Raw genomic sequence first — 23882 nt, 5'->3', positions numbered from 1 at the left:
ATCCTATTCACGATAGACTAAAAATATGTAACAGATATAGTATGAACTATGCAGCGTCTATAGCCCCTCATTGTTACTCTTTGCCCCACATCACTATTAACGTCCCCACGGATTGTGGTAGTCCGAGATCACTCTTATGGGGTCTAATCTGTGCTAGGTTTGAACAACATGGACTTAGCCGAGGCTCACGCGTAGTGCCAGGAAAGGGCGACGTAAGAGCAAAAAATACAGGGCGCACCCAATAACATTTTACCTATTTGCCACATTACCATCACAAATTATAATTCCCGTGATCTTTTTATACGTGACGGTCGATATTCTCAAAAAAAAATTGAACTTCACGTTTTCGAAACTGCCCCTTTTGCGGAGTTCCCCAATTCCCACCGTTTCCCTAAAATCTGGTGTCTTTTTAGTCTTCAAACAAGTACCAAAAACCAGAACTAGGGCATCACAATTTGATCTCGGAGTCGAACGATGCGAGAGTTGCGTAGTGGAATCAGAAGAGGTCGTTCATCAGTAAATCAATTACCAGAACAGAATTCAACCGAAGAATCAAACATGGTGACCCGACGAAGACGAATGACGAGGAAGATCACCAAGAATCAGCAAGAAGTTGACTCTCTAGTGTCGCCGTCGACTCATCTCACTACCGCCGCAACCATTACTGACGAGGATTACGACAGGGATGGTGGTTATCTGAGAGGTTGTTCTTCAGTTCCGGTACTTACGACTGATATGGAGGTGGATAATAAGGAAGAAGAACAAAAAAGGGGTTTTGGAGATATCATTGAAATAGCGGCGGATATTGTTGGAAACATGCAGATGGATGGTAGTGAGAAGACAACTGAGACTGAAGAACAACAAGGAAATTCAACTTATGTACGTGATAAGGTTTGTTAAAGCTTGCAGATTTTCAATTAGTCTCATTTCATATTCATTTTTTTGCATGATTACAGAGGAATTTGATAGATCATTGAAGATATGTTGTTGATTCATGATAAATCTTTATAATGTTTCTTTGTTACCAAAATATTGCTTAGTAGTGGGATTGTTGACCAACATAAGCATACATACCTCGTCATTTCGGAAATGTAGTACAAGAATCCTCATACCAGGATATCACAGGATCAATACTTGGGGACTGGGGTTTCCCTCAAACATTATTCCATGTAATTTTTAGGCATTAGTAAAGTAAGTAGTCAGCATGAGCTTTAAGGGTTAGTTTCAATGGCCTTTAGGGTTAGTTTGCATGGAAATTTATGTGCTTCTTATTCATTTTTCCCCTTTCCGAAGTGGGATTAGTTAGATTTTGCGTATGTGAGAAATTTTCGTACTTGGGAAGTAATTTTCTTCCTTTTTGTATAATTAAATTTTATGGAGAAGTCAATCAAATTTACCCCGCTTGTCGTTCAAATAAAGTCTTGCGTAATGTTTTCAGTGTGCCCTTTTTATAGAAGTTTTACGCATGTTGAGTTGTTCAACTTTTTTATGTGAAAATATAGGGTTGTTTACTAGTATAATACTTCAGGATTTGAGGCAATATTTTAATGCATTTTGGTGATTTTCGGCTTATTTCTCAAAACCAAAAGCATTACAAACCTCAGGCATTTTTATGTATTAATACAAGAAAAAGAACTAATGTTGACTGTAGGCAGGAGCATATCGGTGCTCTTCTATAAGTCCATTGTCGAACTTATTTTACTAACATTTTGTCGTGATCTTTCATCCTTTATCAGGAAATTTCTGAAGTCCGCACCAGGTCTACTATAGCTCAGATGGTAATCTGTCATTTATTATATTGTTTTTAGAAAGTCATTTATTATATCATAATTGATTTTTTTTTCCGTAACGGAGTGATTATTTGCAATCTTCATCTCTCTTTCTTTTTCTTTTATTTTGATTCTTGTCGGTTACAGGCTCTCCGTGTTAACGATGAGATGACCGTGATACAGCATTTGGGGAAAGGTCTAATGAAGCACAAGTAAATTCATCTTTTCTATTTTATTTCATTTCTGTTGTTACTTGTTAGTAAGTGCTTCCTGACTTAATAGTTGTGAGAGAAATACTGTGAGGTTGTTACTCAATACTTTGGTGTGTAGTTTTAGACTTCAGCTCTATTCATATATATATGTGTAAGTTACCTATGGGTTGCCATTCTTTGGTGCCTTAAGAAAATAACTAACTCGATTGCTTACTTTTGGTGTTTGACCAATTGTAGCATTTTACATATCAATGCATTATCTATTCTAAAAAATATGTACCTTAGCTGATCTATGAAAAGTGTTGTGGGTTTGCCGTTTCGGAAGGTTCTTATTGCATTTTATGTACGAAAGTAGTTCAATGAGGTGAACCTAACTTTTTGGCGGAGTGTTTTCACATTTGCAAGTTCATCCATCTTACGACTTTTGTATTTTTGTTATTCTTCTGATGTTTGATCTAGTAATAATGATGTTGTCGTTTATGGTACAACATCATCATTACCATTTAAAGATAGTAACAAGGTGGAGAAATAAACAAATTCAAGAATAGTCTTGCAAGAAAGACAAGAGGGGTACTTAGGGGTCAAATGGTCTATTAACGAATTTGGGGACGATTCTTGAATTTGCCCTTTCTTTGTAAATACAGTTTTAGGCCAGACTAAGTTAGTTGAGAACCTTCTCAATTAGTTTTTCCTTATATAGATATACGTGTAACTGTTCATATCTGTTTCTATTAAACTAAGGATTATTTCAAAGAAAACACCCAGGCACTGATTAAAATCGACTACCACTAGTTTGTGTTTAGATAGATTTAATCTATTACCAGGTTACCACTTCATCAGTTTGTTCATGACTTCATGGATAAATACAAGTTTGTGAAACCAGTTTCAGTTTTGATCTCTTTATATTATAAGCAATCTATTTCCTGAAGGTTGTTCATTGATCATCATGGCTCTTTTTACTATTAGAATGAGCACTTCAGTTTGCAACGACTCACTTGTGTAACTGGTGGGTTATAATTGATATCCCATTTTAAGTGCGGAGTAATTGTTGAAAGAAGAGCAAAAGAAGCATGTGCCTCTGAATACAGGAAGAACCTTATGTTCTTTATATCTGGTAAACGTAATTACAAGAAATCCACGCGTGTCAAGGCACTTAATTTCTTAAGAGCTTTTGGATCGTATTTGGGGCTCTTGTGCGTCATAGCATTTACCTTGAAGTTCAGTGCCTTGTAATATTGTTTGAGTAATAATGGTGTTCATAATCGTATTTGTTCTGAAATATCATTTCTTGTCTCTAGGATGACTATGCACAATGAACCATCAACGAGTGATGAGGTGGATAGAGAGCTACATGAAGGAGCTGTTCTTGCTCATCTACGAGATTATGAAACAATGAAGCGTTCTCAGGTAATCTAATATAGTGTTTAGCAATAGCTTTTTATATTTTTGATGTAAAATACTAAAATACAGAGAAGTTTTTTTTTTTCCTAACTCGAAAATGTGTGTTTTTTCATTTTTTGCAGGTTAGCAACAGTTGTAAGACAAAAAGCAAAGAGAAGGATGTTTCTCCCATGGTAAACCAGTTTGTCTTTACCGTTCTTGTAGTCTAGCCCTCTTACCTTGAATATTAAGTACTCCTTGTTTGAAATTGTTTTTCGGCACTCTCGTTCATGTTGACTTCATGGATTGATTTTCAGTACAAAAACTATTTGGACTTTTACAGGAGACGACACCTGTGCCGGAAGCTCGGATGTCTAGGGAAACAAGATTAGACAAACACAAGGGTAAGCATCAAACACCAAAGCACAACGGAAGTTGAAATTTATACTATATTTTATTTTTCTTTTGCGATAACTGCTGATTGCATGATTGAAGTGTGAGGATGATTTCTCCATGAACTTTTATCCATTCTAAAGTGCTATTTGACGTCTCATGATAATTTTAAGACCGTTTATAAAGAATAAGTTTAGTAAACATGTAGAATGGTGCTGCAAACAGTTTTTGTTGCGACTGATTTTGTTTGTTGCTTCACTGTCCCAATAATTTTGTATCTGATTTTGTAGGTATGGAACTCGAGCACTTGAACTCGGACACAGAGGACGACTACAAAGTTGAAACCAAGTCATCAGAACCTGGATCAGGCATGAAAAGAAGAGGTAGAGGTTCGAAGTTTGTACCGTATATCCCTTTAACAAAGTCTGAAGTACGAGCGGTGGTAGAGTACAACGAACAGGGGCAACCAATAGGGAAGTTTGCTGCAGAGCTTTCCAGTTACATGGGTGTTTTGGCTCGGCAAATGGTTCCACTAAGCCATGAAAAATGGAATAGTGTACCAGATGATCTCAAAGAGGATTTGTGGAGGGCCCTGGAGGTACGTTTAAAATTGTGAACCTACAAGGAGTTGTACCCGTCATATCTGATTTACTAACACATGTCTATTTAGGCAAAGTATGTGCTTCAAGAAAACAGTAAGAAGCTATTAATCAATGGGATTGGGGACAGGTGGAGGAATTTTAAAAGCATGCTTACAACTCAATATGTCCTACCATTCAAGGATGAGCCTGATCGTCTCACCTCCCCTCCTGCTGTTTATAGACACATTAAGCAGGACCAGTGGGATGCATTCGTGAAGTCCAGATTGAGTGATGATTTCCAGGTGCATATCATACCAGTCTCTCTCTCTCTCTCTCTCTCTCTCTCTCTCTCTCATAAATGAACTTGTTATTGTGCTTGCTGTATTATTCAAGGCTTTACATGAAGCACAGTCTGAGCGGCGTGCGAAGGCCAAGTTTCCCCATCGGATGGGCAGAACGAGTTATGCAAGCCTTGTAGAGAAAATGGTATGTGATGCATGTTTCTTATCTAAAATTCCAGCATATATGTAATCATTAGCAACAAAAATATATATCTTTTAATCCATTTATCGGCAACAGAGAAAAAACGATGGAATTACACCTGATCAACTCGATAGCTGTCTCTTATGGAAAAAGGCACGTCAGAATAAAAATGGAGAGTATGAAGATGATCTTACAAGAGGGAAAGTGGAGATCATTGTAAGTTGGAAAGTAATTTAATGAAAATGTCTCCTATCCGTATTATAGCTTTCGTTTGTATGTTTGTCCGTGTCACTGATTGTTTATTACTGGTGTCCGTTAGTAGTTGTTGTAAACTGTAATATGTTATTTGTCGTCTATGAAGGATGAACTGAAAAAGCATGTAGAAGAAGGGTCTCTTGTCTGTGATGGCGTTGATGTCCTCAGATTGGCTCTGGGGACTCCAGGGAAACCAGGAAGATTTAGGGGTGCTGCAAAGGCTATCAGTCGGCCCGACTTCTATCAGAAGCCAGCAGCATGTAAACCCTTGAAAGCTTCCAACAAGCTGAATGAGCAAAGTAAATTGATTGAGTACAAGTTGCAAGAAGAGAAAGTATCTCGTTTGCGAGTTGAAGATCAACTTTTGAATACTCAAAACATGGTGTCTCGGTTAGAGGAGACATTGGCCTACTTCATGCAAAATGTAAGATGTACTTCCCATCCACCACTTCGTACAATTGCTTCTTATGTTTCTGCACTATCCATTGATTATGTGTCCATTCTGTGTAGGGAAAGCCACCGTCGACTGCTGAAGGGGTCCCCTTGAAGGAAAATGGAACTTTGGTATGTATCAAGGAATGAAACTTCCCGAAATTTCACCGAAATTTTGCGAAACGTTTCCTAAAATGAGATTAGGTGCACGAAATAACACTTACAACTATTTCCCGCATAGTTTCCACCGAAATGGTCGAAATTTCCACCGAAGTTGTTGGAAATAACGAAATTTCCACCGACATGATGGAAATTTCGACCGACATAGTAGAAATCTAGCAAAAAAATCGGAGAAACTAATACTTGTATCATATCTCTTTCTTCGTCTTTTTCATCTTCATTTCTCTTAGATCTCTCTTGATTTTTATGTTAGTTTTCCGTGGGTTTTAAATCTATTTGAATGATTTACCCCTTGACTTACTAAATTGATTTTATCTTAGTAACACCCCAGATATAACTGCGTATTGACGATACCTTCTGAAACTAAAATAGTTTGTTAACTATTATTAGTAAGAATGTTATCCTTTGGGCGTTATAGCCAAAAAGTTATTCAATTTACACCTGGAAGTAACTGTGTAATTGTTATTACTCCCTCAAACTAAATAGATAATGTTAAACATTATTTTTATGCTTCATTATGATTTAATAATCTTGTTATACATAGTTGCATCATATTTCTATCATTTCTGTAGATTTGTAAGATTTCCACACTGACCGAAACATTTCTACTAAACGTTTCCACTTTTGGACCGACGGAAACTTCCACCGAAACCGAAATTTCATTCCTTGGTATGTATAATGTTTGCAATAGTACCCTTGTGAAATTCCATCTACCATTGAGAAGTTTGGGTTACCTACTATGAACAAGGGTATGAAAATTGGTGTCTGAATGCGTACCAAGTGCCAGACATCAGTGTGTGGAAGGATAAAAGGAGAATGTTCCTGTACACACACAGTTTCTTCTCCTATAGTTCTAGTTATTACGTCCCTGAGTTTTACTTACAACTTTTACTTGGCATCGACCCCTTTTTCATTACACAATATGTCAACCTAGCGTGGTATTTAAGGTCCCAAGTCCTAACACCATTTTGTTCAAGGACATACAATATCTCACATTATACACGTAATATGTTAGCCTATAGTGGTATTTTGGGATCCTAAAATTTCCAGAACCATTTTGTTCAACAACATATAAAATAACTATGTACAGACAAGATCTCACATATGTGCTGAAGTGAGTACAGGTGTGCAACACACAAAAATAGTATGAACATTGGTGTCTGAATGGGTACCAAGTGCCAGGCATTAGTGTGTGAAAGGATAAAAGGAGAATGTTCCTGTACGCACACAGTTTCTTCTCCTATAGTTCTAGTTATTACGTCCTTTAGTTTTACTTACAACTTTTACTTGGCATCAACCCCTTTTTCGTTGCACATTGTACACGTATTATGTTAACCTACAATGGTATTTTGGGATCCTAAAATCTCCAGAATCATTTTGTTCAACTACATGCAAAATAAATATGTACAGACTACAGACAAGATTTCACACTGTATGGGCTGAAGTGAGTAAAGGTGTTCGACACGCAAAAATAGTACTAGAAAGGAGTTTTTAAGTTCATTTTTTGTCTTAATCTCTTAGAAGTAGAAGTAAATGGTGTCAGGAAATGTAGTAAAATCTGATGAATTATTGAATAATCACAGTTTCCTTTTCCCTTCAACCTTTTACATATAGGTATACTAATTAAATTCCATTTTACGTTCCAAAATCTAATCATGCCATGCTCATGCTTTGCAGCAGAATCCTCCTACTTTGACGTCTAACAGAGACTCTTCAAACAACGATAAATGTTCGGTATGTATTTTTGCACCTTTGTGTAACACTATAATATTAATATTTAATAAGATGATGATGATGATGGCGATTAATAAAAAAGAAAGTATATTTAAAATTTTTTTGCTTTCATGTTTTGTTTATAGGCATCATTCAGTTCTCAGTTCACAGAAGGGAACAATTATAGTGAAAATTTGACAGTAGCTACAATGCCAAAAACCACACCTATGAGGGTAAGATGAATAACTCTTTTTAGTGTTTGTAATTGAGTTGCTAGTAGGATAGGAGTGACCAACTTTTGTTTGACTGACCTTGAATTCACTAACAAATGTTTCACTGCACAAAAATGTGCATGTTTTATACGTAGTCGTACTGTCGTGGTTGAAATCTCTGTTGGGATGTGTCATGGACACCTTATACACGGAATGTATGATTCTTGGACCAGTTTAAAATCCGAACTTTTGCCCTAAGCAGTGAGGCTCGGGTTGACTCGCTGAGTAACTGGGGTGTCTCGGTCTTGGGGTTGCCCAAGCTGGTTCTTGGTTGACCCCACTAGGAGTTTGTAGGTCATGTGGAAGCAGAGTAGAGACTTAATCAATTACTTCCTTGAAATGACTCAGTGATAACTTAGTTCGAGTGTTGGCTATAACCGATATAACTCAGAAATGACTTGGTTCGAGTGTTGGTTTATAAACACAAATTTTGGTAGAACTTCAATATGGAACCAGAAGGAAAATTGGCATGACACAGACTTGTTCATATGTTTGAAAAACCTTAGGATGAAGATCTTTCCCAATGTCACCCGGACTGCAGTTCACGGCTTCACGCCTACACGTTGTACTCTACCATGTTCATCATGTGATTGGGGTAACCCCTTCCGTATTTCTTAGGCGTGTCAAAGTATTCTTTTGTCCGCTACATGTTTTGTATGATGCATCATCAATAGATAACCTAAAATCTAACAATTCCATCTCCATAAAACTTTGAAGTTGTAAATTTCTGAACTAGTTGGTCCTATAAATTTGTAGAAAAAATGTTGGGTAGTTATTGCTGGAGATATTGGGCCACACCATTTAGAGTATCGGATCAGTGAAGTACCCAAAATGAGATAGAGGATCCGTAAGACTGTAATGCGTTCGTAGGGAGGAACAAAAGATTCAACTACAAAGCGGATCATCAACTATGCCCGACATCCTTTATTTCAGAAACAACCACAGTATCCCTTTCAATTGTCTCGGGAACAGTATCTCGACTGCGTATATCTTAAGTAGTTATGGTGGGTGGTATGAAGGATCCTTGACATGTCTAGAAGCCTCTCCGTGTCCACAAATAATTAAAATTCCAATCTCATAAATCCTCACGTGCAACTTGTGCTCCTCTCTGTTTTTGCCATTGTCCAATACTTCCAGTGGCAATTACAAACTATGATTCACGATGAAAAGCTTAGTTCTTTTTTCCTTTTATGCCATTATAGTTCTGTCCTTTCTGGTTTTCTTTTATGACGATGAGTCTGTAATTCGTAGTCTATAGGCTGTGCTATGTCTGATGGGGTGGTCACAGTGAATGTTGTTTACTTAATAGCTTTGGCCTCGTTTTTGGGTTAAACACATTTGTTGAGATGATGAACTTTCTGTAAATAGGATTCAAATGTATCGCCCTTCCGGACGTTCTACAGCCGAGCATTACAAAGATTGACAAGCAGTGTGCCTTATATCCCAGTGCAAGTAAATGCTGAAGTCTTTGGTACAGAAATTGAACTCTATCTTGACTTGGACGATATTAGTTACATGTGCCACATGGAAGATTTATCTGCTAACTGTATCATGGTATACATTAGGTAAGTGCACTTGTCTCAAAATTTAAGCTAAAAAGGTTTTAGTGTTCTTACCATAACCTCTAGATCTTTGCCCTTTCTAGGCACCTCTATGATACAATAGCATCTAGAGGGGAGCAAGACAAATATGAGTTCATAAATCCTGTATCTGTAAGTTCTGCAAGAGATGATAATTTATCAACAATATTATCAGCAAGGTTGCAGAATGCGAAATGTGAATGGGTTTTGCTTCCTTACAATCCCGAGTAAGTATTCCAAATATTCACTTGATCGCGAAAAGTTCACACGATCTTTTGTATTTATCAGATGGAACTTGTTTAATTGCAGGGGTGCACACTGGCTTCTTATTGTAATAAATATGTTGACTATGAGTTGCTATTTCTTGGATCCGGTACAACTTCCAAGCCAATATAAGATTAAACCATATCTCACAATGTAAGTTGTTAATATCGCTATTCTAGGAGATTCATTCTCTTTAAGACATTTTACTTATTATCTTTAACTTCCATAGGTGCTTGAAAGGCTTGCAAAAAGATGGAGCGAGGAAGTCATCTCCAATTTGGTATACCATCAAGGTAAAGAAATGAAACCCATTACTATTTTTTTTGGAGAAGGTAAGATTGGAACCCTGGTATTTCCAGTGAAAAGACATCTTACCACTCAAGTGAGCTCCACGAGTTCGTTGCTATTTTAGAAAATCATTTTTCGTCATAAAGCATCTATTAACTAGTTCATTTCTTGCACGTATACAGTGTCCAACACAGAAAACAAATGCTGAGTGTGGGTTTTACATAATGAAGTACATGCGGGAGGTTATCGATGAAGCATCAAATATATTTACTAGGGCAGAGGTAAATCGTCTTTTTTTTTTCCAACTGCTAAATAATTTCCGATTACGTTATATAACTTGTATAAATGTTTTGCTAATTGTTTTGAAAAATATTGCAGCCCTTCCCAAAAGCGACATATGGACAGAATGATATAGATGAAGTTAGATTGGAATGGATTCAAGCAGTAGAGAAGTATATGTAGTTCCATGCATGTGTCGATATTTGCGTAGTTTAGTGTCTTCTCGATGCGGTTAATTAGTTGTTTCTCTGTAAGTTGTTAATGAATCAAAAATGACTTAATGGGTCATTACATGCAAACAGCTGGTTGTTGATATTTGAATATTTTAACTGAACCCCTAGAATAGCTTCATGGATGAATATCTGTACCAAAAGTTTTAAACAGAAATAGATTTAAGTAAACAAAATTATTAAGGTCAACAATTTTTTGTTGTGTTTGTAATGTTCATGTAATTGTTTACCAATACCGGATGACTTTGTTGTCAAGAAGGGATTGTAGTACTTGAGGCACATATCTATCTGTTTATGCAAGTGGGTAGATCTATGACAGAAAAGCTTGGGGTTTTTCATTGGTAAAAAAACTCTACAGGTTAGATTTGCTTAATTTCGCCACCCTGCTTTGATTGTTTCATTGTTTGTGTTCTTTTTCTGTTGTAGGAAGTTGAATTTTCTCTCGTTGTCTTTCCCGATTTGTCTCTTACACCCCATTTTTAGATTTGTCAAATTTACTTTGGATAAGGGAGATGGAGAGAGTGATGTATAAGATACAGAATGCAAGGAAGAACGAAATCAATCTATAAATATGTATGGAGAAAAGATTGCAAACAAAAAGAGATAATGAGAATGACGGAAGGAAATCAATCTATAAATATGGATGGAGAAAAGATTGCAAACAAAAAGAGATAATGAGAATGACGGAAGGAAATCAATCTATAAATATGGATGGAGAAAAGATTGCAAACAAAAAGAGATAATGAGAATGACGGAAGGAAAACAATGATGATGAGAATGGCGGCGAGAGAGAACTGAGATCAAGTGATAACCAAGAGAGAAAAAGGATAAAGGTCGATGGAGAGGATTAATGAAAGAAAGTAAGATCTTAAAACCTTCTTGAGCAAAATGAGATGAGTGGTGTTAGGTTGCTGTATAAATTGAAGTAGATAGTTCACAGCAAAAGCAATATCTAGCCTTGTCATGGTTGCATATTGAAGTCCTCCAACCATACTTCTATAGAAGAGTGGATTGTCAATTGGTTCCCCATCAAACTTAGAAGCTCTCTTCCCATGGGATACTGGGATTAAACTTGGCTTACTGTCTTGCAACTCAGACTTATAAAGTAGTTCAGATATATACTAAGTCTGAGCCAATTCAAGAAAAGAACCTTGAGACTGAACTTCTATACCCAAAAAATAATGAAGAGCACCTAACTGTTTCATAGCAAACTCATGTCCCACATCAGTCACCAGCTTCTTCATTAAGGACTCACTTGAGCCAGTAAGAATAATGTCATCAACATAAAGAAGAAATATGAGACTTTGTCCATCCAGATAAAACACAAACATAGATGTGTCAGATGAACTTCTCTTGAAACCCCATTGTTGCAGGCAGGATGCTATTCTTGTAAACCAAGCTCTAGGAGCTTGCTTAAGGTCATAGAGGGACTTATGTAGCTGACAGACATAGGTAGGAATCTGAGGATCTTCAAAACCAGCAGGTTGTTTCATATAAACCACTTCACTCAAATCTCAATGGAGAAAAACATTTGACACATCAAGTTGTTGGATATACCACTTATGAGTCACAGCTAATGCGAGGGTTACTCTCACCGTTTGAATCTTCACCACAGGGCTAAAAGTCTCTTGATAGTCTATACCTTCTTGTTGGTTATATCCTTGAGCAACTAGCCTTGCTTTATATCTTTCAAGAGACCCATCAGAGTTGTATTTGACCTTAAAAATTCATCTACACCCTAGGACATTCATAGATGGTAGCCTAGGTGTCAAGGACCATGTTTTATTTTGAACTAGAGCCTGATATTCAGATTGCATAGCCTGAACCCAATTCTTATCTTGAGAAGCAACCTTATACGTCTTAGGTTCAGGAATAGAAGAGATGGCAGCAATATAGGAAGCATGAAATGCATGAGGAATAGTAAAGTGTGAAACATGATCAGGAATTCCCTTAGGCTTAACTATCCCACTTTTTAGTCTAGTTTGCATAGGATGCTGATTAGTGAGAACAGGAGGAGCAACCTCTGAGACAGAAGGTTCTAGTGGATCATGAGATGAACTTGGTGATGAAGATATATCAGTGGATATCTCCTGATCAGTTTGAGGATAGCTACCGTGATAAGAAGGTATAGAGGTGTTTGGACTTTGATTAAGTACAGACAGTTGAAAATTTTGATAGGAAGTAGTGTTATCTTGAGTTTGTGAAGGAGTATGTGCAACAATTTCAGCAAAGGGAAAAGAAGACTCATCAAATATAACATGTCTAGAGACATATTCCTTATGGGATGACACATCCAAGCACTTGTACCCCTTATGAGTTGTACTACAACCTATAAACACACACTTAACAGACCTAGGAGATAGCTTATCATGCTTCACATTTCCCAAATATGGATAGCACAAAGAGCCAAATACCTTAAGCATTGAGTAATCTGGACTCTTATTAAACAGAACTTCATAAGGTGTGGAGTAAAAAAGTACCTTAGTTGGGGTTCTGTTTATAATATAGCTTGCTGTGTCATAAGCATGAAACCAGAAATTTTTAGGCATTGAAGCTTTAAACAACAATGAGTTTCCCACTGATGTGATCTGTCTATTCTTCCTCTCAGCAGCTCCATTCTGCTCAGGTGTGTAAGGACAGGAACTTCTAAAGAGTATGCCACACTTGGTCAAGTGAGCTTTGAATTCTCCTTTAGATAGTTCAGGAGCACCATCACTTTGAAATATCTTGATGGATGTGGAAAATAGCCTTTCATAGTGTCTTTGAAAGGTTTGAAAGCAACTCAAACTCTCAGACCTGAGCTTAAGAGGATAAATCCAGAAGAACTTGCTAAAGTCATCCATGAACAAGATATAATACCTTATTCATGACTTTGTTGTTACAGGTGATGGCCCCCAGATATCACAATAGATTAGTTGTAGTGGACTAGATGAAGTACTGTCTGAGGAATAAAAGGGTAGCTTATGACTCTTACTTAGCTGACAAGAGTTACATAAGGACATGAAATCTCTTGAACTTAGTTTGATTCTTTTCTCTTTTTCTAAGCTCAAGATGATATCTTTTGAAGGGTGTCCTAGCCTATTGTGCCAGGTTTGAGCAGATGCTGTCACAGAATAGGCTTTCTCAATGTTATCTTGAGGTTTTTCATAAGAGTTTAGTGTGAGATCAATACTATAAAGGTTGTTTACCATAGGTCCATCAGCAAGGACCTCTTTAGACCATAAGTCTCTAACTAGAAAACCCCATGGCAAGAACTCAACACTACAGAAATTTTCTTTAGTGAATTTTGAAATGGAAAGCAAATTTCTTTGGATGGTTGGTACATGGGGTACCTTTTTGAGCTGAAAAGAGGCTGAACCAGAACTGACACTTGCCTCTCCTGTGTTGGATATAGATAATGACTTCCCATCTCCTATCATAACTCCATTTGTACCCTTGTAAGGTTCACTAGGGTTTTGATCATACTCAAGTATTCAGAGATGGAAGATGTACCTTTCTTGATGGTTTGTAGTTTATGCCTCAATGATGACTTCTTGGCTTCGAATTCTTGAAGATAAATCTGTTCAAGATATCTCCAAATGTCTCTTGCTGTCTTCAACTCCAGAATATCTGATGTTATAGACGGATTGATTGTGGCTTTGATGCAAGATTTTACGAAACTGTCATTCTTCCTCCATTGAAGATAGATAGGATTCACAGTATCTCTTCCTTAAACCACAGTCAATTGTGGAGGTTCTTCATAAGATCAATCGATATAGCACATAAGGTCATTACCAATTAACGCATTTTCGATTTGGTATTTCCATTTCAAGAAGTTAGAACCATCTAACCTTGTAGAAATTAAACTGGTTATGTTAGCATTGCAAGAAATTTGACCTAAATTAGGGTTCATAGCATGAACTTAAGGATTGTTGATGATTTCTGGTTGTTCCATGAAATGAGATCAGTTCTCTGATTCTATGATACAGAAGATGATCTCGTAGTTGCGTATTAGAAGATTGAATACTCCGATTCTTTGATGACGGAAGTTTCAACTCCTTTTGATCGATTTTGGTCTTGTCCCAATTTTAGAGTTTCTTGAATCAATTTTGATCTTAACTCTAGGGCTCTGGTACCATGAAAGAAAGTAAGATTATCATTCACTTTCATTAACTAAAAGATTACAAAGAGATTGACTTATATAGTTCATCAATCTAGAGAGAGAAAGTCGGTTATTAGTTTGTTAAGACTAATTACATCTTAACTATCATTAACTAACATTTAAACTAACCAACTAATTAGACACACAAATGACTTGCACGTGCAGTGAGGACAATTCAGTTAGCTTTCTTCTCATCTTCTGCTCTCTTACAATTAAGAACAAAATGTTATGCAAGCAAATGACATTTTCTTTCCAATCTTTTAGAGGTTGAGTTTGTGAAAAAAAAGTATTTAGAACAATTTTTCAGTTCTTTACTGTTCTCGTAAGAAAAGGTAATAAAATCTACAACATTTTCAATGTTCTTTTCGTTTTTCTAATGTTAAGTTGGAAAAAGAATAAGAAAAGACTTCTCCATATTTACAGAATTTTAGCAAAATCGGACACATGTTCAAAGTAGTATATATTGAAGGTATCATGGTTTATATAAAAAAAAGCAACTGAAGTATCAATTAAACTCCAAGGAAACCCAAATTCAGTTTTCTTAAATACTGACCACCTAATTGCACCATAATATGTACTCAAAGGAGAAGCAAATGACCAAATAGATTATCCACGCCCGAATGGAAATTCATGACACAATTTTAAATTTCTGTCGTCGTGAACAAAGGTTCGACCTCGGCAATGATGCTTCGAGCTTCTTCCATTTCTGCACATTCCTGCTGGTTCGACTCCTCCAACTCTGTCTATAGACGAACAAAAAGATAGATTAGGAAACAACTGACCATAATGTTGTATCCTGTCCACACACGAACGAATCACTGTACAAGCTAAATTGCCATGATTTAGGGCCCATTGAGACAAAGTTAGCAGCCTAGTTCCACAATACATGATTTTTCTTCGGGTAGGCATGCCAAAATCAACCTAGGCTTTCTCACCGGACCACATCATCCACCAAGCCCCTAGAAAGGCCTAACCAGTATTTAAGACAAGATACTAGCTTATAACCAACCTAGAGTCTTTCTACAAATGTGGGACTAAGCCTAATGCACATGATATTCATATTACTTTCTTTATAATCTGACAACAAAAAAGAAGTGTTCCGATTGATAAAAGTAGTGAAATTTCAGGTATTAAGGTTACTAGCAAGTTCATATTTATGGATTTGTGCTAAAAAGAGTTCTTTAGTTCCAAAAGTTAAATAAAATACCAAAGTTGCTTTGATGTCGGACAGTGAGGATTCCAGGCGCTTGCGGCAATCTGGAATCATCATCCTCGATTCTGCCAAAACGTTCTCCTGACGAAATAAGTTCGGTAACAGCCAGTGAGAAAACAAGTATGATGGGACAATATAAAAATTTATGTCTCAGATTAAGAACTGCCATTCATCGATGCAAAAAATTACAGGATTCTAAGTTCGCAGAACCATACCACTTCTAATCACAGAAAAATCAACTAATTCAGTAAGTCTTGCTTCATAAAGGTTTACAATTATGTAAAGAGTATTTAAACGGACCCAGAAGTGGACAATAGAATACCAGGAGCTCTTTTCGTTCTATATAGATAAAGAAAGGTATATTTTATTTGAATGGAAACCATAATTATCACAAAGCACCACGGTGACCTACTACCTCGGTGGCTCAGTATGACATTGTATACCAATTTGACGGCTAAGTAACTTTCTCATAGCAACCAAAAGTGACCACAATTATCAATTTATTTATCAAGAAGTAATGGTATGGAAACTTTATTAACTAGTCCCTTGAAGAAAAATTCAGAACAGAACATCGATTGGTTGCAAGTCTTATAACATAGTTTGATCAATTAAATCACACAACGTAATGGAAGAATAATTCCGTAGTAACCTTTATCCAGCTTATATGAAATATGAAGTTATGGACTTTTGAATATTATGTACCTGCTGCTTGAGATCATAAGGATCAGCTCCTTTCTCCTTCATGTCAGCAGTTTTGGCTGCTTCCCTTTCCACCTCTTTCTCGTATGAATGAAGCTCCTTGAGAACACGCTTGCATGAACCTGTCTTGATCTTCAAATTTCTTATCGTTGCCATCTTGATCTGCAAGGAACACACATCCAAAATAAAATAAAATAAATTGAAAACAACCTAGTTCAATTGAAGACTCTAGTGATTCAAGATTTCAGTGAAGACATTGTATGATAATAGGTTAGCTTCTGTGGGTTTCTTAAAAACCCGATTACCATTTACCACAACAAACTTGTAGTAACAATTCAACAAGACATATGTTCACGTAAATGGTCGTTTAGATATAATCTGAAGTGTGAACAATGAAGAGGAGAAAATGTATAAAGTTTTAGCAGGAGTTAGGTTAAGTGTAAATAATCTAAGGGTCGATTTGTAACGAGGATTTCTCCTCACAGTGTTGATCAAAATATTAGAGATCAAATTAAAAACTAAACCTATAAAAAGTTTATGGGTAATTAACAGCAAGAAAAGACCACCCACTTTGCTACATCCATGAATGATAATTTAACCGCACGGGCATGAGAAGCCAGTAAATACTAGTTGAATTGAGCAACTTTTATTTGAGGAATCCCAATTTTTTTCTCTAATAAGAGACAAATATGACTAATCATTTACGCCTAAATCGAAGTTACCATATAAGAACAAATTGTTCTAAATATATTTCTGTAAAATATCTCAACAATCAATATATAAAATACAAACCAAATATAGTAATCATCTTCAAAAATGATTACTCCAAAGTCCAAACGAACTAATTGGGTAACAAATTACTCCATTAACCAAAGAAAAGACCAGATGAACCATTAAACTCCAATAATTTAGACCTAAAGCATCAAATTAAAAAAAAAAACAAATTCTTAATAACGTTAGTCTGATACCCTCTGACCTTGTAAGGGTCAGTGGCTCTTGGTGCCACAAGTATAGCATTCAATCGTTGCGTAAAACACTACCCAGACAACAGAATTCTCGGTCTGGGCTATTGGTGGAAAACCTAAACTTCAATTCCTACATGATCAATTGATTGTCTTGAAAATACCCAAAAAATTATGTTCTTCAGTAAGGCATTTCATCGAACACGTTACGTGCATTACTGATTCTAGCCTTCGAAACACATGGAGATGGTGTTTTCTATGGAAACCTATATTTCTCGATCTATCTACAATATTCTGAATCAACCAATTTAGAGAGAGAAAATGGTGTTCTTCCTCGCCCCTTCGAAGGTGGCTGTAGAGAGAGAGAGAGAGAGGGCTTACCGGGTGAGTTTGGGCGGAGGGCAAAGTGGCTGTACGTTCTATTGTTCTGCTTAGGGTTTTTGGATGGGATCCGCAGTCACTGGTGTTGTGGCTTCAGTGACGAGAGAGAATCTCCTCGTTTTCTTCTTTTCTGGCTGACGCTATTGGGGCGTACTTTTCTTCTTTCTATCTCTATATTTTGTCCGTCCACATACCCCCTGTCGAGATTGTGCCGAGATTGTTGATTGACAGATTATCACTCTTGCTCGAAAAAAAAAGGGTTCAAACTCTGACTTGAATGGCGAATTTTACTCGACACAATCAAGAGAGAGAAAGACTAGTCGAAATTCAGCTATCTACGTTAAGTATCTGACTTGGATGGTGAATTGTACTGTTTTGAGCCATATTTTTGGAACAATAAATTATTATCTGAAAAAATAGGGAAAGAAATTAGAGAAGAGGATAACGAACGGTTTTAGAAAAACTTAAGTTTGTGTTAAGAAAATGTTTTAATTTTTCAAAGGAGTACGAAGATCTATAACTCATAGATTTTCACTTTCATTAAGAATCGAGTCTAAAACTTTTGGTTTAAGGAGTGTTTAATCGTTACACCAAGTTGTAGTTGACAAAATTTTTAATAAGTAGTCTCTTCAAACATTGGGGTCTGGTTTAAGGATCGAGTGTTTAATCGTTGCACCAAGTTGTAGTTGACAAAACTTTTAATAAGTAGTCTCATCAAACATTGGGGTCTGGTTTAAGGATCGAGTGTTTAATCGTTACACCAACTTGTAGTTGACAAAACTTTTAAAAAGTTGTCTCATCAAACATTGGGGTCAAATGGAATTGACTTGTTACTCACTTGTGTCTTCTACCGTCCCACCTCACGACACGGCGACCGCACGTGACTTGTCGTTCCGGTGAAAGGACATAAACGTGCCTTTAAAATTTTCCTTCTTAATTAGTAAAAGCACATGGTTTTGATTTTGACCCGCAAACAGATCTCTCTCTTTCTCTCTCTTTCTCTCTCTAGATTCAGAAACCCAGTTTTGAATTTCAGAAGAAAGCGGTTTCCATCATCACAAAGAGCGGTTTGTAAAAAACTACTCTTCTTCGAAAATGGGTTCGCCTGAGCTTCTCAGTATCGAACCTCAAGAGCTCCGTTTCCCCTGTAAATTCCTTCTCATAATTAACTATTTTGATTCACTTCCCATATCTTTTTTCCTTTTTTAGGGTTTTCATGATACCTTCATTGCTCCTCTTCATGTTTTTTTTTGTTTTGAATTTGATAAGTTGAATTGAAGAAGCAGATTTCATGTTCTATTCAGTTGTCGAATAAGACGGATAATCATGTTGCTTTCAAGGTAAAAAAAAATCATTTTATTCGTTCGAATTATACATTTCTAGGTTTCCCTTAGGTCTCTCGTTCATACCAATTATTTACTTACTTATAAAATCTGCTTCAAATTAAACATCATATTTCATGTTCTTTCAAATTATTGTCTGTTGAATCAAATTGGGTGATTTTTAGGTTAAGACGACAAATCCAAAGAAGTACTGTGTTCGACCTAACACTGGAGTGGTTTCACCTAAATCTACCTGTGATGTTACAGGTGTTTATTCAGACTAGGGCTAATTTCACTTCTATTAACTTGTGTTATCTTCTTTAAATGTGATATTTTAATGATTGATTATGAAATTTATAACCAGTCACAATGCAAGCTCAAAGGGAGGCTCCCCCGGACTTGCAGTGTAAGGATAAATTTCTCCTTCAAAGTGTAATTGCAAGTGCAGGAACTTCTCCAAAGGATATTACAGCTGAAATGGTAATTTAATTTATCGTGATTTAGTGGTGGATTAGTAGCTTAATAGATCAATTACTTTCGGGGTTTAATTTTTGGTAGTGGGTTTTGTTTAGTTTAATAAAGAGTCTGGAAATGTCGTTGATGAATGCAAATTGAGAGTTGTTTATGATCCTCCACCACGACCAATTTCACCTGTTCGTGAAGGATCTGAGGAAGGTTCGTCTCCAAGAGCATCCATTTCAGACAACGGGAATTTGAATTCTTCTGATGTTAGTTCTGTGAGTATTTAATGATGGTTTTGTCTTGGTGGGAAAAGTTAAATACTTAAATTGACCCTTCCCCTTTTGAAAACACACTTGATAACATGCTTATGCGCCGCTGCTTTCAGGTTATGAGAGCACAAGTTGAGCCTCAAGATAGATCTTCTGAGGTATTTTGTCGTATTTTTCCTTTATTGATCTCTCTAGATGTTCTTAGTTGTCTGTTTTTGGAATCTTTTGTTTGTCTAGATCACCGTTTTTTCTCATCATGATATCTAATAAGAGTTTCAATTGTTAGCTTTGCTGTATCCTGTTTGACTTTACGTCTTGGATATAGATCCTTGGCATCTTATACTTACTCAAGTGAGTAAGGAAGTCCTCCATTGAGATCGTATTCAATTGTTTAGTTCTTCTGCTGAGGATTGTTAGCTAGGCCCACTGCTTTTACAAGCATTATTTTGTTAATATAAGTTGATGCAGAAACTGATAAATGTGCATCCGGAAAGTTTGAACCTTTGCTGCATGGTAGTTCTGAGTAGATGTTGACTGGTAGAGAAACACATAATCTTGTAGTTTTCTCTTTTCTTTATGATGTTTCAACTTTCAATTGATGTACACAATTTACCGCCTCGGTCACCTTTTCAAATCATACTTTCTTGTGGCGGACAACCTTTCTTAACATTGTTCTTCATGAGGATTGAGGAATTCTCCTAACAAAATATTGCATTCTTAAAGAAACTATACCTAACCTAAGAGTATCCATTTAGAGATTAAGTCTGTCAAAAGACGAGTTTTGAAATAATAGAATAATAGTTTCATATTGATTGGTAAAATGAGTTTGAAATGGTCATCAAGGTGGGTAGCATAAGAATATTGATAAATATAAAAATGCAACAACTGATTGCTTTATGGGTGGGTTTCAGATATCATGATTGACATCTTTGGCACTCTACTTTTTAGCAAAGTGCACTCCATGAAGCAAAAAAATTGGACTTGCATGTGTTTTGTTAGCATTTTATCAATGATTTTACATACTTCACTAAAGACGTGAAGGGTGACGTTTGTTTATTGTGGTAGAGGCATATAGGTTTGTGTATCTTCATAGAATCTCATAACTGTGTTTGTGGTTATTTTAGTATGCATGTGGGCAGATATTCTTATGCATCTACGCTTGTGGATTTTAACCATTATGATAAATTGATATACAAGTGGCAGTTAGGCATGAATGGATGGTTTGAACTCATTAATTGTATCCTCTTGATTTGAATATTTTAGTTTCTTAATTAAAAAAAGAACATCTTCTGTTGGGTTTCCATATTTTATGAATTCTTTCTTAAATATGTGCTTAACTCATAAATGAGATGACTTTGTGGGTTTTTTTTCAGGCTTATCTCCAGTTTTCTTATTATTTTTAGTCATAACGGGATCTGGTTTAGTAAACAGTAGTTACAACTTGCAATGTGGTTTCGATGTCTAATAGATAGGATTCAGACATGTTGACGTCTGTCTTTCGCACCAACTATCCTCTTTTCTCTTCGTAGCATTTTAAAACATTTTATGGTTAGATGATGCCAAGCAAGGACATTCCACTTGTGTAATTTTCTAAACGATGAATTAGCAGCAGGAGAATTTTGGTGGATGCTTTTCCTTTTTTGATGTATGGCTGGAATTTTTGAACTGTTAAGTTTTGATCCAATCCTTCAATACAATCATCTGATAGTTAACACTCCCTTATATGGCCCATTCAGTTTTCAGCAAGTTGTAGACAAAGATATAGTCTTCAACAAATTTTTTGTTTTGATTACTAGTGTAGTATATCAAGAAAATTTGTAACCCAAAAAATCAAATTTAGAACCCTAATTTTCTTGCTTAACACAAAACACACCCTATAATTTACTTAAACTACATTCGTACTTGCTTCTCAATTGCCACTTAAATGTTCCAACACATCATTTTATGTGGATGCTATTTTTCCACGATTTTTTTCTTTCCAGTGAGATCAAATCAAAGACCTTATATGCTTACGTACCCATATGTATTCCTGAATATCTCTTATCGTCGCGTCATCAATATATTTCCAAATATATCTTGTATATCCCCTTGGCAGATATGCCAATAAGTTTTGTTTCAGCTACTTGGTTTGGTATTGGTACGGTGGTACCACCAATTCGTATTTTGCAGTGCTAATTAATGGATGAATAACTCATGTGCAAAAATCCAGTTAGCTTGTTTCCAGTATTTTTGCAGATCACATTTGAATCAGGTTGTAAAGAAGTTCTGTTTTACTTATTAATATTTGTATTCGTAGATTTTCTATTGAAATCTAATTGTAGTTTCAATGTTGTTCTCCTTAGTAAAGTATGAAGTATTGGTAAAGATATTACTTCATGAATCGAACAATTTTACTACTTGCGATATGTAATATCTGTTTTAATTTGGTAAAGATATTACTTTATGAATCGGACAATTTTACTACTTGCGATATGTAATATCTGTATTAATTTGGTACAGGATTCTTGGTATAAAAACATTACTTCTTGGATATTGCTTTAACCACTTGATTCTGAATCTTTTCAGGCGAGGGCTCTTATTTCGAAGCTGACAGAGGAAAAAAATGCTGCTATTCAACAGACAAACAGACTTCGTCAGGAATTGGTAAGAAATTTATATGGATATTAACAATTTGGGCACCTCTTGGTGTCACGTAGATATTTTACTTCTACTAGTTAATCCAAACGAGTGCGACAGATTTTCAAGTGGAATCTTCGGACTTCCTAATTATTGTCCTGACTTTTGATGTGTACTTGTTCCTGGTGGAACAGAGTTCTGATTTTGTGCTTGGATGCTTGAACTATGTCTATGTGACACAGTTTGGCGGTTGTGATAAACTACTAATTACCTGTCTGTATTATAGGAAGCGAGGAATAAAAAATAGTAATCTAATGCTCATATGGACGTGTTGTATTTTCTCTGTTCGCCCTATTGTCTGAATTACGTTTACTGTTTGACGTTCAGTGACTGTTCTTTTTCGTCTAGAGATCTCTTCATAGTGAACTAGATCGAATTAAATGTTATAAGGCCCCACATTTGGTGAGTGGAATTTGTGCAAATGTTCACCTCCTATTTCTTGTTAGTGACATGAATTTGGTGATATGAATTTGGGGTGATGGGATTTGAGCTTCTTAGAAAACCAACTCTTTTCATTTAAAAATAATAGATCTAGATAAAGGCATCGGGTTGTCCTAAGTTTGGAAATACGTCTTGTTCCAACTTGGTTTCAAGATAAACCCACAATTTATTGATGTTTGATTGGTATGAAAAATTTAACAAGTACGGTCATTTATGAATAAAAGGTTTAGTGATCAAGTTCTTACTTCTTTCATGCATCAAAACGAGAAAAAAATGAAATGGTTACTCTCTTTTTCATTGTTCCACCGCCTATACCTTTTTTTAATCAAGATGGGAATATTAATTACCAAATAATTATATTGTGTAGGAACTGTTGATGCGTGAAGGTAGCAAGAGCAAAGGCGGTTTCTCGTTTATATTTGCTGTGGTAATTGGCTTGTTGGGAATCATTCTCGGGTTTATGTTGGGACGCCCCTAATCAGTTCTTGGTGCTTATATCTCTACCTCATTTATCCTCAATTATAGACAGCAGAAGCAGCTATCGTAGTTTTAAGTACAGTCATTATAATGCATTTATCCATGAATTACAGTTTTAAGAATTATCTTCTTTTCTTTCTATGGTTTTCTTGGTTTTTTTCTATTTCCAGATAGTTGGTTGTTGATATAAATCTGAAATTCTTGTGTAGTTGACAAATTATAATGCATTTATCCATGAATTTTGTACTTCATTTAGAATTCATGCTAGTCGGATCATTAACGAAATATGGAATAACATATACATGTTATATAATGAATGAAAAATTGGTTTACATATTTGTGCTGAACAACATAATGGCATGTTCAACTAAACAAAAATGATAAGATGCACGAAAAAGTGGGACAAATCTAAGTCGGAATCCGACTATGGACGCCCTGGATTCAACCATTTTTATCTTTCTAAAATGTTGTCAAAATGTTGTCAGTTTTTATCTTCTTAAAATACTCGATTGAATCCTGGTTGTTCAC

The 23882-nt window shown here is 36.0% G+C and overlaps 3 protein-coding genes across 5 annotated transcripts; 2 read left to right on the top strand and 1 right to left on the bottom strand.

Annotated features, from left to right (window-relative positions):
* The first annotated feature begins 63 nt into the window (after positions 1-63).
* LOC147569684 (uncharacterized) lies at positions 64-10500 on the top strand. Of its 2 annotated transcripts, none has more exons than XM_086656194.1 (20): positions 64-891; positions 1737-1778; positions 1917-1981; positions 3280-3388; positions 3505-3555; positions 3705-3765; positions 4045-4352; positions 4425-4637; positions 4729-4821; positions 4915-5034; positions 5180-5497; positions 5584-5637; positions 7363-7419; positions 7545-7631; positions 9039-9235; positions 9316-9477; positions 9560-9667; positions 9744-9807; positions 9985-10083; positions 10181-10500. In XM_086656194.1, the coding sequence occupies exons 1-20, from the start codon at positions 475-477 to the stop codon at positions 10262-10264; spliced, it is 2709 nt and encodes a 902-aa protein (XP_086512320.1). In that variant the 5' UTR covers positions 64-474; the 3' UTR covers positions 10265-10500. The 2 variants fall into 2 exon arrangements, with proteins under 2 accessions (XP_086512320.1, XP_086512321.1); XM_086656195.1 differs by having other exon boundaries at positions 172-891; positions 7366-7419.
* A 4397-nt stretch (positions 10501-14897) lies between these two features.
* On the bottom strand, positions 14898-17866 carry KIS (tubulin folding cofactor A (KIESEL)). Of its 2 annotated transcripts, none has more exons than XM_086656197.1 (4): positions 17708-17866; positions 16368-16526; positions 15660-15746; positions 14898-15195 (listed from the first exon to the last, which is right to left on the bottom strand). In XM_086656197.1, exons 2-4 carry the CDS (start codon positions 16518-16520, stop codon positions 15094-15096), a joined length of 342 nt encoding a protein of 113 aa, XP_086512323.1. In that variant the 5' UTR covers positions 16521-16526; positions 17708-17866; the 3' UTR covers positions 14898-15093. The 2 variants fall into 2 exon arrangements, with proteins under 2 accessions (XP_086512323.1, XP_086512324.1); XM_086656198.1 differs by having other exon boundaries at positions 16368-16888; positions 17279-17808.
* Positions 17867-18574: 708 nt separating this feature from the next.
* Positions 18575-23590, top strand: LOC147569682 (vesicle-associated protein 1-2-like). The gene is made up of 8 exons (XM_086656196.1): positions 18575-18854; positions 18977-19047; positions 19215-19296; positions 19394-19509; positions 19602-19766; positions 19877-19918; positions 22326-22403; positions 23245-23590. Exons 1-8 carry the CDS (start codon positions 18803-18805, stop codon positions 23353-23355), a joined length of 717 nt encoding a protein of 238 aa, XP_086512322.1. The 5' UTR covers positions 18575-18802; the 3' UTR covers positions 23356-23590.
* The last annotated feature ends 292 nt before the right edge of the window (positions 23591-23882 follow it).

Source organism: Eschscholzia californica, unplaced genomic scaffold (assembly GCF_041429995.1).
Source record: "Eschscholzia californica isolate CP2 unplaced genomic scaffold, dmEscCali1.0.p SCAF_1, whole genome shotgun sequence".
Lineage (NCBI taxonomy): Eukaryota > Viridiplantae > Streptophyta > Magnoliopsida > Ranunculales > Papaveraceae > Eschscholzia > Eschscholzia californica.
The sequence above is the reverse complement of the archived record's forward strand: the minus strand, read 5'-3'. Positions and strand labels throughout refer to the sequence as shown.

Coding starts and splice junctions, on each gene's coding strand:
- LOC147569684 (XM_086656194.1), top strand. CDS start 475: ATGCGAGAGTTGCGTAGTGGAATCAGAAGAGGTCGTTCATCAGTAAAT. Junction 1,982..3,279: donor AAAGGTCTAATGAAGCACAA/GTAAATTCATCT, acceptor TCTTGTCTCTAG/GATGACTATGCACAATGAAC. Junction 7,420..7,544: donor CAAACAACGATAAATGTTCG/GTATGTATTTTT, acceptor TTTTGTTTATAG/GCATCATTCAGTTCTCAGTT.
- KIS (XM_086656197.1), bottom strand. CDS start 16,520: ATGGCAACGATAAGAAATTTGAAGATCAAGACAGGTTCATGCAAGCGT. Junction 15,747..16,367: donor CTTATGATCTCAAGCAGCAG/GTACATAATATT, acceptor TTATTTCGTCAG/GAGAACGTTTTGGCAGAATC. Junction 15,196..15,659: donor CCGACATCAAAGCAACTTTG/GTATTTTATTTA, acceptor GTTCGTCTATAG/ACAGAGTTGGAGGAGTCGAA.
- LOC147569682 (XM_086656196.1), top strand. CDS start 18,803: ATGGGTTCGCCTGAGCTTCTCAGTATCGAACCTCAAGAGCTCCGTTTC. Junction 19,297..19,393: donor ATCTACCTGTGATGTTACAG/GTGTTTATTCAG, acceptor ATTTATAACCAG/TCACAATGCAAGCTCAAAGG. Junction 19,510..19,601: donor AGGATATTACAGCTGAAATG/GTAATTTAATTT, acceptor GGTTTTGTTTAG/TTTAATAAAGAGTCTGGAAA.